The sequence below is a fragment of the Suillus discolor genome (assembly GCF_016758755.1).
Source record: "Suillus discolor strain FC423 chromosome Unknown F5147scaffold_18, whole genome shotgun sequence".
NCBI lineage: Eukaryota > Fungi > Basidiomycota > Agaricomycetes > Boletales > Suillaceae > Suillus > Suillus discolor.
The window spans coordinates 55099-68058 of record NW_024541265.1 but is presented as its reverse complement, the minus strand read 5'-3'; the positions used below and the strand labels follow the sequence as shown (position 1 = coordinate 68058).

At 47.4% G+C, this 12960-nt stretch overlaps 6 protein-coding genes across 6 annotated transcripts; 4 read left to right on the top strand and 2 right to left on the bottom strand.

The window, feature by feature from the left end:
- The first annotated feature begins 11 nt into the window (after nucleotides 1-11).
- On the top strand, nucleotides 12-1242 carry F5147DRAFT_98165 (uncharacterized protein). Its single transcript, XM_041444509.1, has 4 exons — nucleotides 12-327; nucleotides 376-574; nucleotides 632-849; nucleotides 908-1242. Exons 1-4 carry the CDS (start codon nucleotides 48-50, stop codon nucleotides 1129-1131), a joined length of 921 nt encoding a protein of 306 aa, XP_041294514.1. The 5' UTR covers nucleotides 12-47; the 3' UTR covers nucleotides 1132-1242.
- A 174-nt stretch (nucleotides 1243-1416) lies between these two features.
- Nucleotides 1417-2506, top strand: F5147DRAFT_573698 (NADP-dependent oxidoreductase domain-containing protein; the record flags this gene model as incomplete). The annotated part of the gene is made up of 6 exons (XM_041431172.1): nucleotides 1417-1454; nucleotides 1502-1569; nucleotides 1620-1641; nucleotides 1699-1779; nucleotides 1834-2205; nucleotides 2260-2506. The coding sequence occupies 6 exons, from the start codon at nucleotides 1417-1419 to the stop codon at nucleotides 2504-2506; spliced, it is 828 nt and encodes a 275-aa protein (XP_041294513.1).
- A 710-nt stretch (nucleotides 2507-3216) lies between these two features.
- On the bottom strand, nucleotides 3217-3799 carry F5147DRAFT_573929 (uncharacterized protein; the record flags this gene model as incomplete). Its single annotated transcript, XM_041431186.1, has 2 exons — nucleotides 3217-3489; nucleotides 3548-3799. 2 exons carry the CDS (start codon nucleotides 3797-3799, stop codon nucleotides 3217-3219), a joined length of 525 nt encoding a protein of 174 aa, XP_041294512.1.
- A 761-nt stretch (nucleotides 3800-4560) lies between these two features.
- Nucleotides 4561-6151, bottom strand: F5147DRAFT_686536 (uncharacterized protein). The gene is made up of 5 exons (XM_041436763.1): nucleotides 5974-6151; nucleotides 5429-5922; nucleotides 5276-5373; nucleotides 5150-5224; nucleotides 4561-5077 (listed from the first exon to the last, which is right to left on the bottom strand). The coding sequence occupies exons 1-5, from the start codon at nucleotides 6141-6143 to the stop codon at nucleotides 4778-4780; spliced, it is 1137 nt and encodes a 378-aa protein (XP_041294511.1). The 5' UTR covers nucleotides 6144-6151; the 3' UTR covers nucleotides 4561-4777.
- Nucleotides 6152-7897: 1746 nt separating this feature from the next.
- Nucleotides 7898-8683, top strand: F5147DRAFT_744860 (kinase phosphorylation protein-domain-containing protein; the record flags this gene model as incomplete). The annotated part of the gene is made up of 3 exons (XM_041439712.1): nucleotides 7898-7981; nucleotides 8032-8186; nucleotides 8236-8683. The coding sequence occupies 3 exons, from the start codon at nucleotides 7898-7900 to the stop codon at nucleotides 8681-8683; spliced, it is 687 nt and encodes a 228-aa protein (XP_041294510.1).
- Nucleotides 8684-9602: 919 nt separating this feature from the next.
- On the top strand, nucleotides 9603-10664 carry F5147DRAFT_98082 (uncharacterized protein). The gene is made up of 4 exons (XM_041444508.1): nucleotides 9603-10045; nucleotides 10094-10175; nucleotides 10226-10349; nucleotides 10403-10664. The coding sequence occupies exons 1-4, from the start codon at nucleotides 9771-9773 to the stop codon at nucleotides 10453-10455; spliced, it is 534 nt and encodes a 177-aa protein (XP_041294509.1). The 5' UTR covers nucleotides 9603-9770; the 3' UTR covers nucleotides 10456-10664.
- The last annotated feature ends 2296 nt before the right edge of the window (nucleotides 10665-12960 follow it).

The following is a 12960-nucleotide window of genomic DNA, read 5'->3' as shown; positions in this document are numbered from 1 at the left end:
TAAAGTTTGCGCGCTATACAAGCACACCTCCATCTGAGGACCTAACGATGACGCGGATCACAGACTTTGGTCGAAAACGCACGCATGTGCAAGCGGGCTTTGAAGAACCAACAGAGCCACAAGCTTCAACATCCACTCTTCCATCCGAAAGCCAACCACACGACCATCAAGTTCCCCCCAAAAAGAAAAGAAAGCGGACGAAAAAACCAAAAGAAAGTGGTGGCGAGGGTGAGGACGAGGGCAAGGATGAGGCACAGGACGCGGGTGATTCTGTTACAGCGAAAGTCGAGCCCAAGAAGAAACTGAAGGAAAAACGGAAACCAAAGAGTAGATTCTTTCGCTGCGAGCAGTTAAGCGTGTGCTGAACGTTTACAGCTCGACCAGATCCTGCTCAACGTTCCGAATCGAGACGTCAGAAACGAATTGCGGAGAAATATGCAGACACTACTTGTTTTGCGTGTCGCGAAAAAGGGCACACTGCAAGAGACTGTCCTACTATACGTAATGAAGCCGGTGGTGGTGGTGGTGGTGGTGGTGGTGTAGCGAGACAAAGAACTGTTGGAATATGCTATCGGTGCGTCCTCTTTCTACTTTGTCCCTTTTATCAGCAGGTTAGATTCTGTTTCGTTAGTTGTGGCTCAAATCAGCATACTCTCTCGCGATGCAAGGCCCCAGAAGACCCTCATCATCCTCTTCCGTTTGCATCATGTTTTGTGTGTTCTGGTAAGGGTCACTTAGCATCATCTTGTCCACAAAACAAGGACAAGGGTGTCTATCCAAACGGAGGCTGCTGCAAACTCTGTGGCGAAACGTCTCACTTGGCCAAGGATTGTGGATTGAGAAAACAAGGTATGTATTTTTGGTACCAATCTACAGTGATCAGTCGAATGACACACATTCGATGCAGCTCAATCTGGAACTGCAACTTTCTTTGGGACAGGCCAAGACGCCGGTGCGGACGAAGATGACTTTCACTCGTTCAAGCGGCGGAATGCAGATGTAGACAAGGATATAAAGAAAGATGAGAGGGCAAAGAAAAAGGCCGATGTAAAGTTTGCGCCGTACACGGGAACGGTGAAAGCCTTTGGTACCCATGTCGGAAACTCTGCGAAGAAGGTTGTTTACTTTTGAGTACCTGGTCCCCTTATAGACCGAATGTTGAGTTTCCACTGACTTTGGATTCGTATCTTGTTTCATTCGTAAGTTCAGCCACGACTTGGGTTTACATTCTTGCGCAGACACTCTAGAATCTCCTAACTAGGATAAATCGCATGACGTCGTCACGAGATATACTAGATGCGAAACAGAAGTCGGTAACTTACTCCTCAATGCACCGCATGCAAACGCCGCCCTATGAGCCCCATACCTTGTACTATACCGAGTCCTGCTGACAGCTCTGCAAGACCGAATTCTGGCATGAATTTAGCTCCGAAATTGATTTATGGAACAGCATGGTGAGCTTTCAGCCAGCGAGCATATGACATACTGAATTGGCAAGTAGGAAGGGAGAGAGAACGGCCCACCTTGTGATAAGCGCATTCCTGCAAGGCTTCCGAGCTGTAGACACAGGTAGGTGTCCAAGTTGGTTGAATTTTGTTCGTGGTGAACAAATTGTGTAGCATGTCAGCCGAAACACTACAGGTAGGCATTGGATTGCAATGTGCTTCGTTGATTCATCTAATACCAGGCATGTTACAGAGAAGATCTTGTGGGAGAGGCCTTAGAGATTCTCCAAGACAAGCATAGTGTAAAGCGAGAAGATGTCTACATCCAAACAAAGTATGTCGGACCAGTCGAGGGTTTTTTCAGCAGCTTGAAGTGAAGCTTCCTTAGATTCACCCCCTTTGATGGTCAGGATCCAACCAAGCCCCTCCCATATAATCCCCGAGACAGTATCCCTGCCCAGATCAAAAGTTCCCTTTCCAAATCACTGGTTAACTTGCATACGTCATATCTCGATGCTTACCTTCTCCACTCTCCTCTCCAAACTTTGCCCTTAACGCTAGAAGCCTGGCGTACGCTCATGGCTGCACAAGATGAGGGGACTGTGCGCACTATCGGAATTAGCAATGTGTACGATGTTGGAATACTGAAAGCGCTAGAAAAAGAAAGAAAGGTGCAGATCGTACAAAACAGGTGGTTTGAAGGCAATGCCTGGGACAAAGAGGTCTGGGCGTACTGTAAGGCGAATGGAATTGTCTACCAGTGCGTTACTTTCGGATTGCAATGTTTTTCAATGGTTGACAGACACTCGAATAGGTCGTTCTGGACACTGACGGGTTCCCCGGCGTTACTGACACACTCGCACACCACTTCTCTTGCCGATAAGCTAGACGTCACGGCCGCGCAGGTACTCTTCAAACTTGCCCAACTAAACAACGTCGTCCCTCTAAGTGGAACCACGAGTGAATTGCATATGCAGCATGATCTCGCTGCAGAGCGCATAGTATTCAAGGAAGAGGTGCTCGATGATTATAAAAGAATTACAGATCTGATATGGAGATGAGGAAGACAGTGCATACTGTACACCACTTATTTATTTTGAAGATAAAAACGAGTATAGCACAACGATAGTTATGAAGTTATGACCATTCCGTGACACTTTTCCATGATTGCGACATTGTTATTACAGTAACTCCATGCTTACCAGGTGGTGACAATGGGGACAGGAACATAATGAAGCCTATTGCAACCTACAGCAGCGAACAACTCAGATCCGCAGAGGGGCCGTATGAAAAAGAGGGTTCTAGAAGGAAGGCTTTCGTTCTAATGATCTTCTGGATGTCCTTTATCTCTATTTGACCTGTGCACCATACCCTGAACAGAGGGAATTTCACCATGTTAAACACAGATGTGATCCTCTTGCTAATTATACCCAAAACCAACCGGGGAATGAGACCTCCATAGCCTAAGAAGAGTCCGTACGACCTTCAAATCCGTATGCTGCTTGGCATCTGAAGAATGGTCCTCTGTACTTTGACGGGTACATTTTGATAACATTTCCGTACCACGTTTTGTGTCCGTACACAGGCATTCAGCCTATCTTCTCGTTTCCCCAGTGACATTGCAAATTCCAGAAAATATCCACGACACGAGAGTTCTGCGAGCGTTTCCTTGACTTATTATTGAAATCTTGACAATTGATCAACAGCGAACGTAGCAGTGCATCGCATTTCTCGATGATGTGTTGTGGACATCCTCCGTATTCGCGACTGCCTACTTTTGGCTATATCTTCGTAGCACTGACTTCATGGACCGGTGCTGCAGCTGGGTAAGATCTGCTGGTACAGACTGCACCGTGCGCCCTCGTTCCTTGAATGTTTCATGCAACTCCTCGATCTTGATGGCGAATCGCACATCGCGACGCGTAAGCCCAGGAACTTTTTTAGGCTCGAGTTTTCTTTCTCCTACGCGGTCGAAGGTATACGCTGAATGCGTGTGCGAGAAAATATCCACGGTGCTATACTCAATCACGATCCGAGCGTGATGCTAGTATAAAGGTGACAACTCAATTATCTTGGACACTGTGGGGAACTTTGATACGCACCTTTTCTGCCCGTGAGATGTCTGCGACTCCTTGAACAAAGTCCATGACATCGTTGAAGCCCTTGAACTTGTAGCGCCTCTCCAGAGAGAGTATTTCATTTTCACCGACTCCTGTGCAGATGTGGCCGACTGTCCACTGACGCGAAACAAGTGGTTGGATATACGTTGTAATATCTTCCAAGGATATGTGGTGGGTTGGTTTAGTGGGAAATGGCGGTATTTCTGGAAGATTTTGTACTTCGAGAGGGCTCATAGACTGGTGCTTCGGGGAGGAGATGTCTAAACATATAAAATGTTTTCAATACAATTCTCCAAAGCCATCATGGATCTGGACAGTACCTGCTGAAGACAAAACGCTCTCTGCGGCTGGTCACAACTCATCAACAACTGACCAAAGTTAACCCACTCACCGGAGTTCACCAGCGCTTCTTGTAAACCTTCAGATTTATTCTCTTCAAGGTTGTCGAGAAATGACTTTGCATAACCTCGGACACCAGGCTGCATGCGCGTCCGACGTCGTGATGTCTCTACTTCCACTGTTGGTCGGCTCTTGCAGTATAAACGCGCGGCATATACACATGGATGCAAGGACCCCCGTGCAGCTAAGAGCGAGCGTCGACCGGGTAAGTTGAGGCCCTGTATAATGATGCTCATTTTCGAACGATGCGAATAAATAACCACGTGCGGCAGGTTCGTGAATCGTGTTGCTCGAGTGAGGACGTATTTGCTACGTCACAGTCGCTAAGCTCAAGCGCGTAAATTCGAACTCCAGGCGGAGTCTGCGGGCGCCAATGATCATAGGACAATATTCGTCTGCCTCAGGTAGCAGATGTGTTGTGGAATGAGATATAAAGTGTCCACAGCGATCTGCACTAAGTTTGATTTGACCCGTGTGCGCTCAGCGCTAGTATCATGTTAGTGTGCAGATTATCTTAGAAGTCCAACAAGTGCTCCACCACAAATAGCTGCACGAAATCAGCTCACATCAACGCTCAAACTAATTCCGCAACGCAAGAGCATACGACGTAGCATGGCATTGGAACATATGTACCGCATATGTGTCACAAGGAAATAATGTGTCAAATGAAAATGTAAAATATCTTCAACGATGAGCGTGTGAGTGATACAGTTGACGTCGTAGCCTCGAACGTGAGGGTACAAGTCACGTTGGAAAGAAAATATGAAAGGACAAGGACAACGCTTGAATGCATTGAGGAGGCCTATGAGTATTTCATGCTTCTGTCATCGTAACATCACCCAACGACGTGTCCGCAGCAGCAGAAGGGCCGTTCTCCACTGTAGACGTCTGCATAAGATCGACCTTCTTCTCTGCAGCAGCGTTCGCATCTGCTGGCGTACCGTTGACAACGCTTTCAACCGTATTCTCATTTCCCTTGCTAGCGCCAAGAATAGCGTGCCATTTGTCGACCATTGACTTTGCTCGTGTCCGGAACTTGAATTCGTCGTCGCGGGGAACCTTATCCGTGGATAAAGCAGCAATGTGACGCATGACCTTACCGATTTTGGAAAACTGCATAAAAATTTAGGCCACAGAAGCAATGAGTACACGTTGCAAACATGAACGATGGGATGCAGGACGCACTGAAAGGTATAGTATAAGATTGGGATGTTCATAATTCTCGATAGTTGAAAAAAGTTGATCAAGAGCAGGCATTTCCTGGTGGAATGTTGATTGAGGACTGATTGGCCGATAACAAATAGAACATACGTCAACTGGAGGTAACCCTTTGCTCCCCAGAAGGGCCTTCTGCAATCTGTGTCTCCATTCGCGAACTTTCTTAGCTTCGATGTCCCCTTCCAAGGCAGCTGAATGGAAAAATGAGCAAAAAGGGTGTGGCGTGATGGTAGACGGCGAACATACGATCGACATCGTCCTCCTTTTCTCGTTTGGGTTTCTTAGATGGGGGAGGGGCTGCCTTGGCGCTTGATCCTGCCTCCTCGTCCTCCTCAGCTTCGGCTTCTGGCTCGCCGTCGTCCTCTGATTCAACCATTTCCTTCGATTTGGTACCATTCTTCTTCCCTCTAGATGAGGGAGCCTTTTTCTCACCTTTGGCCTTGGGTTTGGCCTTGGGCTTGGGGGGAGGCGCCTCAGATTCCCGCTTTCGTTTCTTGGTTTTGGATGTTTTTTTTGTTCCATCGCCCTCATTGTCACTGTCGAGCTGATCAACAGGAGCGTTGTCCTCCTGTTCTACCGCTGCCAAGTCTGCGTTTTCACGTTCCTTTTCCCATTTTGACGGGTCCAGCGCAATCCGATAGCCTGTCAGAAGGTCGCCAGATTTCTTGTGAGGTTCGTTGATGTATGCTTCGATCTCATGTTGCTTCAACTTGGAGATATCTTTCGACACAAGCCAAGCACTGGATACCAAAGTTTAACAAAGTAAAAAATAACGAGCAATACTGACATACTAGTCGCCTGCGGGGAAGAACCTGACACAGTGGAACGTAGTTTTTTTGCCTGCTGGGCGCTCCTTCGACACAGCGGAGGGGACTGTGTCAGGGTTCACGACCTGCACATGCCATTGGCACGAATGTCTTTCAAAAAAGATCAAAAGACGCGACATACCATGCCTGGCCATGGCGGAAAGCCGCGTACTTTGGCTAGTACGATATCACGTTCTGCGTAGCTAGTCTCTGGTTGCTGTGTTTTATTGCCCTTTTTGCTCATCGTCAAGGATGGCGCAGAATTGGAAGAGACAAATGTAAAGTGCGTTTGACGTTTGCGCGACAGATAAACGATGGTTGAGGAGAACACGAAGGTTCTGCTCGGCTATTTCCACATGCAGCAAAACCCCCGTTTCTTGCCACGAGGGCCCGTGCGCCCTCGTGACCGATCAATGACAAATTAGTCAATTCAAATCAGGAAAATAGTTCCGCAAAAAAAATGCAGTCGAAATCGAAATACACGCAACATGCACTCGGTCAACGCAAATGCTTCGAGCAATCAGATGCTTTCCATGCAATACACCTGCAGCCATTGTGCAAGAATTCTGTTGAACCTGTTCAATCGGATAAACCTTGGAATAATTTAAAACCTTGCCTTATTTGGATCAGGATAAGTGAATGCGCCGCACTCATCATGAGGCTGAGCCAAACCGACCAGGGGAAAGCCTAGTGTCTGTAAAGCGTCCTAATACCGTCGACGACCTGCAGTAATGAATACCCGGGTCATGAGACGATAGTTAGGTAACTTGCCTCAACCCCAGAAAAATGACTTCGCGTGGACACGAGAGTGGAGGGAGAACAGCCTAGTAGCGGCCATGGTTATTCATAAGGCACTGAAAGTGATGCAGGAACCTCGTAGAGGCCGCCGTAGGACGAATCGCTAGTACTCGTTGTGGCATGGTGATTGGATGTCGTAGATACGGGATTGTGCTCAGCGCCCCTTGCCCCGATGGCACGACTTTGATGGGGGTCACCTATCGGACTAATGCCGCGAAGTTCAACCCGGGTTCGAAATGAACATTCGATGCACCAGATCTGTGTTCTGACCGTTCCAGTGTATTATACAGCAGCTGCGCATTTGGGACGAAAGAAGCCAGCGGATATGATGGCAGAAGTAACAAGAGAACAAAGTAGCAAAATATTTTTGAAAATCTGGAAACAACTTCCACACCTACTACGTAGTAATTACATGGGAATCTTTGCAACAATCTCAGCTTATAGTACTCCTGCAGTATAGAGCAAAGCAAGCTTCGAACCAAGATACGGCGTTACGAGGCTCGTACATACTAGCTTTTGATTAGCATGGGCTAAACGTTACAGCGTAACACGATCAGATGCATGGCACTGCACGCTGGCGTCCACATTCTGCCTCTTACTAGTCGCGTGGTTCCATAATGACGCATCATTTAAATAACGACTCTGCGATCGATCTATTACTTAGACACTAACGTTAACGCCTCAAGAAATCTGCCCCGATATCATTTCGCAAAAGTATCATATAGCCTGCATGTGCAGTGAGGCCAGATACACGTTCAACAACATAACTTATGTAAAGCAGAATTAGGCTTAGCTACAAGATTCGTGTCATAGCCAGACCAATGCCATTCCGTATGAACAAGGTGCTATCAGAACAATCGAAGCATCTGTGCGGTATTCGGAAATATGTACGTTAGACCCGGGCGTAGGTCTGGTATATCCCTGAGCGTATATGAAGAAAAAGGAGTCTACGCAGCACCGGCGTCAAGATAGCACGTTTGTAGTAGAGCTTGGGACACGAGGCTCGATGCCTCCCGAGAAATGGAAGGAAATATAAGTAGCTCATGAAGTTCTCACGGTACCTCGGTCAGGGCCACCGAGTACACAAGATTCTCTTGACACTCTCTTTCCAATGTTTGAACCAATTCGGGGAGGCACTCGAGGAGGCCAGGCAGAGTTCAAGTGGACGGATGTCTCCGCAGACAAAGACAGAGAGGTTAGTCGACTGTTACAAGTTTTATTCTAGTGATATTAATTGTCAAGTAGAACTATTTGGGTCACAGCATCAATGCCCCAACCGGGAGATGGCAGAAGAATAAAGATGTTCACTGGTATAATAGAGATGCCAAGGATGAGTCTGAGAGGGAAGAAGAGATAAGAAAGATCAAGGAAGCGGAAGCAGAGGCGCTTGCTGCAGCACTGTGAGTGTTGTCCTTAACATGTCAGTCCAGTATTGAACGACTTTCTCAGTGGGTTTGCCGCAGCACCATCAGGTAGCATCCCTGCTGTAAAAGCCCCCTCAAGCGTTCAATCAGCACCGGCGCATACCCTTGCTGTAGATGGTGGACAGCATCCTTCAGAGAAAGAGGAAAAGCGCCGGAAGAAAGCCGAACGGAAGGAACAAAAAAAAGCTCGCAAAGAGGCACATCGAGAGTCTCGCCATGCCGATTATGAACAACGTTCCCGTAGAGATCGGACCCGTTCACGCTCACCTAAACCCAGCAAAGACGGTGATCACGGCAGGCATCGTCGCCCGCGGCGCAGTCGTTCGCCTCTACCAGCTAATCGCTCACCTCATGCTCCTCGGCATGTGAAGGACTATGATGAAGTTGCACGCGAAAGAGAACGCGGAGAAGACCGGCGGCGATGGGACTTAAATCAAAGGGACAGACTGAGTACCCGTCATGAACGAGATTAACTCGGCTGAGTCTTCTTCAAGAAATATGTCATGCCAGAGTGCTAGTATGTTCATATATTACGCACTTAGAACCTCGCAATGCCTCTTCCCCGCACTAACTCATCAATTTTCGCCTTCTCGGGCAAGAATCATGGCACAGGCCACTAATGACCGCACAATTTTGGAACCTATGTGCCGTAACGAAAGATACGTTTGAAACTTCTAGGTATTGTCAACTGCAGTACGTTCTGAGATTGACCAAGTTTGGGCTGGACGCTGATACATGCGCATTGGGGCCACACCATTGCAGCATGGCACTGTCAATCGGGGATCAAAGGTGTGAAGATCCATGAAATTCTTGATGACGAATTGGCGTGCATGTCGGTCATACCTGAGATTCTTGGCTACAGATCTGTATTCAATTTCGAGATATCCCCCATGCGATAATCACACCGTATCACTCGTTCCGGTTGATGCCTCACCTGACTCTGCCTCGTTGCTTGTCCCAGCGCCTGACAAACATGTTGGCACTAGAGCCAAAACGCGTTAGGTCTGTGCTATTTCCTATGAAACAAGGATTAGGTAAGACCACGCCGGTCGCATGATTTCAGGTTCATCGACCATGAACGAACTGGACCTGATGAAATTTAGGCTTCATCTCTATCGACCCTTGAGATCTCTCAGAGTCTGTCCTCCTGGGTACGTCATGACAGGCACGAGCATTATTAATTTCAATCGACAGGTCCTCGCGAATAGTGTGCATGACGAACACCTTGCTTGATCTTTGATCTACGCTGCCTCTTTCGCATGTCTTCCACTCCTTCTGGCTCTATCGGTGAGTCCGAGGTCGCGCGCCCGAACTCAACGTGTCCATCTCATAAATTTCCCGCTTGACGTCTTTTTTTATATCTATCTCGGCTATATGCCAAGTGCGAATCTCTCTATCTACCGCCCGGATACATGACGGTCTCCTGACATGTCATGGCTGCCGAAATAGGCTCTTGGCTTGCCATGTCTAACTTGCAGAAATACCTGGGGTGCAGCTGGATTCCTCCTTTATCATCCCCTCGCCGAAACCTTTCACACTATCTGTCCTTCAATCTTCATCATGACAAGCTATGGAATGCCATACCTCTTGGAGGATAAGACGGGCAAGCTGACAGGATCACACTTCGTGGACATCAACGATCGTTTACGCCTGACACTTCGGTGCACCACTCGGGAAGCCACACACACAACATACATAATCTACAACGCAACAGCAGGGACGGATCCAGTGGTGACCCTAAACTTTGGCTCCAGCAACTCCCTCGGAACAATAACCTTTGGGTCAGGGCCACAGGTACCCATGAACAGCTTCCTGGAACCATCTCCGAATGAGAAGTAGGTCTAGAACACGGTGCTTTTTTCCCGAGCTTATCTATTATCCAGCGCAAAGTCGAGGAAGTTCATTGGGTCCGATGGCCAGCAGTACAGATGGAGTTGGCGAACCACACAGAGCGAAGAGTGGTCGGTACGTACTAATTCCCACGTGCGTTTTCAAATCTCATGCATAATTCTTAGTGCACAAACACAAGCAATCAGCAAGTTGCGTCTTATTCGTTGAAAGTACCCGGAGAGCCAGAATACGACCACTCCTCTGGGTGCGTGCTTACCATCGAGGAGGCGTATCCGCATCTCGCAGTCGGTATGCCCATTTTTAAATTACCTGGCGGTATAACGCTGATCCGGGGTGTGCAGAGATGTTGGCGTCCTTGACAATAATGAGGCATATAGTCGCCCATAACCTTTGATGTTCTTTGGTGACCAACGCCTGGAATTTGGAGCTGTACTACTACATTCGTATGTTATTATTGTATATTTCTAGCATATCATCTTGAATTGTGCATATTATGTTGGATGACACTTGTATCTATCTCTTAGTCATCACGGACCCTATACGTACTTTTATATAATGTATGTCTCAGCGGCTTGTATGTTTCTCTTGCACGCTAGCTTTGTCTCGCTTTAGTTCGTCTCTTCTCCCTAGGTATCATCAATATCAACGGTTTCCTCTCAAACGCTGAGACTCTCTTATTAGTTCAACTCACAATATATTATAGTCATTGTACCATGTTCTCGAGGGGGAATACAATGTGTGAGACAAGTTGTCTTGGAGTTGTCGCAAAGAAGTCTGAAGCAATACGCATTAAAACTCCGTCCGCACCAAAATGGTACCGCGCACCCCTATAACACGCGTCGTGTCACAGGCAGTTCGTTGGCAGAATCCTATGGGTAACACGGCGGGGGTCGCTTTAGATGCACAATCAACTCCACAGTCCGTAGAAGCCAGACTCACGAGTACACCCAATCCTCTTTTGTCCTCTTTCATATTAACGCACCAACAGGATCTACACCGACTTGAACTCTGGGCGTTATTTCTGCCATCGGTCCTTCGAACGGCGACCGATTCTACTTGGGAAACGTCGCTCGGCAACGATCTCGCCGGTCCGGAATCTATATGCGGATCGACCGAATGTGATACTGAAGCAGTGAAACAATTGCTGGTCGACGGAACGAGGCATGGTAATTTGAGGTATTTTTTTGAATTTGAGTGTGTTAACCAAGGACTTGTGCCACTTAATCTGTTGACGACGAAATCGCAGTGGTGGACTCGCTCCCCACCATGATGGAGAGTTTTAGGATGTGGATATCCTTATATTGTCAAATATCGTTCGTGGCACAGTTCCGCCAGCGGAATTGACCTCAAGCAACTCTGCTCCTACATCCGCTGTACAAGTCCGCCACCGCAACGACGTCTTTGAGTAATCTGGGCAGAGAGTTGGGCTTGCATATGCAAGAAGGGATATCGCCGATGAATTGACGAAGCTTCAAATTCAGTGGAAGAGGGTGCGGACGATGATTCATGTACGAACCGAAGCTAGTATTCTGGAATGATGGTGAAGACCGGGAAGTATCTGAGCTTGTCGTGAGAGAATGCATGCATTGCAAGTCAGAGAGTGAAATACATGAGTGAATTCATAGCTTGTTGAATTATAGAGAAGTAGGACGATGGGCGATTGCGAGGTGATACGATCGATAAGGGTGGCTGGAATATATTAATCAAAGACAAATGGACGCAGATGGCTAAAATATGAAATGTGCCGCGAGGTTGTTGGAAAGGTCCGAGCGGTAGAGTGATAATTCGCAAGTCAATGCCAGATAAGATCTCGTAACTGAATTGTTCATACATGACCAAATAATTTGACTTACCTCCGAGTCGGAACGAACCTTGTAGGTCCCAATATATCACTCCATAAAGAAATGAGATATTTGTGCGCTGGACCAAGTCCTGGCGGTGTTCTTTTATGACTTAGGATGATGAATATACCCGCCAATCATATCGACTCACTAGTACGGTTTTACTTTGCGCATTTCTTCGAGGTTCTGGCTCCATCAAATCAAAATGAGTTTGCGTCCAAAGTATAGCCGGGAAGGGGTTGCTCCCGAGCGAATGAAAAATCAGTCTCTTGTTATCATATTAGATCCTCTCGTACTCCAAGTCGTCATGCCACAAAACCATAAGATGACAACCGAGAAGCGTGCATGTAATGCGGAGAGGACAATAGCGATCATATGGTGTTTCTCAATGGTGCAACAGCCTTCCGTAAATAGAAGCACGCCCAGTTGTTGTTGTTCGAGATAATGAGAAAAACCCGACTCGTTTGGCAACTGTGCAATAAGTGGAAGCTATATGAAATTCGGATTCCTCGTGGAGTTAGCTTTGTTCTCGATGTGCGATGAGCTAGGCCAGTATCGTTTTGACGTCGCCAAAAAGAACCATCGTCATTCTGTATTTTCCGGCTGTGCCAGTGAAGGGGGGGGGACTGCCGATCAGTCACAAGTGCATATGGTTCAGATCATATACACTACGGTATGTCCCGTCCACGTTCAACTAAGGTTACTGTGTTTCATCTATGACAAATGTAGCAGAGCGCTCATGAATCATAACCCCATAGACTTACCGCGCAAAAATTTCCCCGGTGAATATCGGAAGTATAGTTAAGTTTCAGTGGGTGTTGAGTCTTCAGATGAGTTCTTCTTCCTTTTCCACCCTCAACTAAATGGTTGAGGATCTAATGGACATAACTCTAAAACTGGTTTCGGCATCCTGCGGCGTTCACGGTGGACGCGCGCGCTGCCACGCTCATCTGGAATCGTGAGCACAAAGCGTCATATCTAGCACGGAGCAGCTCTGCGGCAAGAGCCGTGGCAACAAACTTTGTTGTGTCAACCTGAAAATCGTGGGGATGCCAGGG

Bases quoted from the DNA above. Each gene is read 5' to 3' on its own strand.
- F5147DRAFT_98082 (XM_041444508.1), top strand. From the start codon at position 9,771: ATGACAAGCTATGGAATGCCATACCTCTTGGAGGATAAGACGGGCAAG. The intron at 10,176-10,225 runs GTACGTACTAAT...CATAATTCTTAG, and splicing joins CACAGAGCGAAGAGTGGTCG to TGCACAAACACAAGCAATCA. The intron at 10,350-10,402 runs GTATGCCCATTT...CGGGGTGTGCAG, and splicing joins GTATCCGCATCTCGCAGTCG to AGATGTTGGCGTCCTTGACA.
- F5147DRAFT_98165 (XM_041444509.1), top strand. From the start codon at position 48: ATGACGCGGATCACAGACTTTGGTCGAAAACGCACGCATGTGCAAGCG. The intron at 575-631 runs GTGCGTCCTCTT...CTGTTTCGTTAG, and splicing joins ACTGTTGGAATATGCTATCG to TTGTGGCTCAAATCAGCATA. The intron at 850-907 runs GTATGTATTTTT...CATTCGATGCAG, and splicing joins TTGTGGATTGAGAAAACAAG to CTCAATCTGGAACTGCAACT.
- F5147DRAFT_686536 (XM_041436763.1), bottom strand. From the start codon at position 6,143: ATGGCCAGGCATGGTATGTCGCGTCTTTTGATCTTTTTTGAAAGACAT. The intron at 5,923-5,973 runs GTATGTCAGTAT...TTTGGTATCCAG, and splicing joins TTCTTCCCCGCAGGCGACTA to TGCTTGGCTTGTGTCGAAAG. The intron at 5,374-5,428 runs GTATGTTCGCCG...TTTTCCATTCAG, and splicing joins AAAGGAGGACGATGTCGATC to CTGCCTTGGAAGGGGACATC.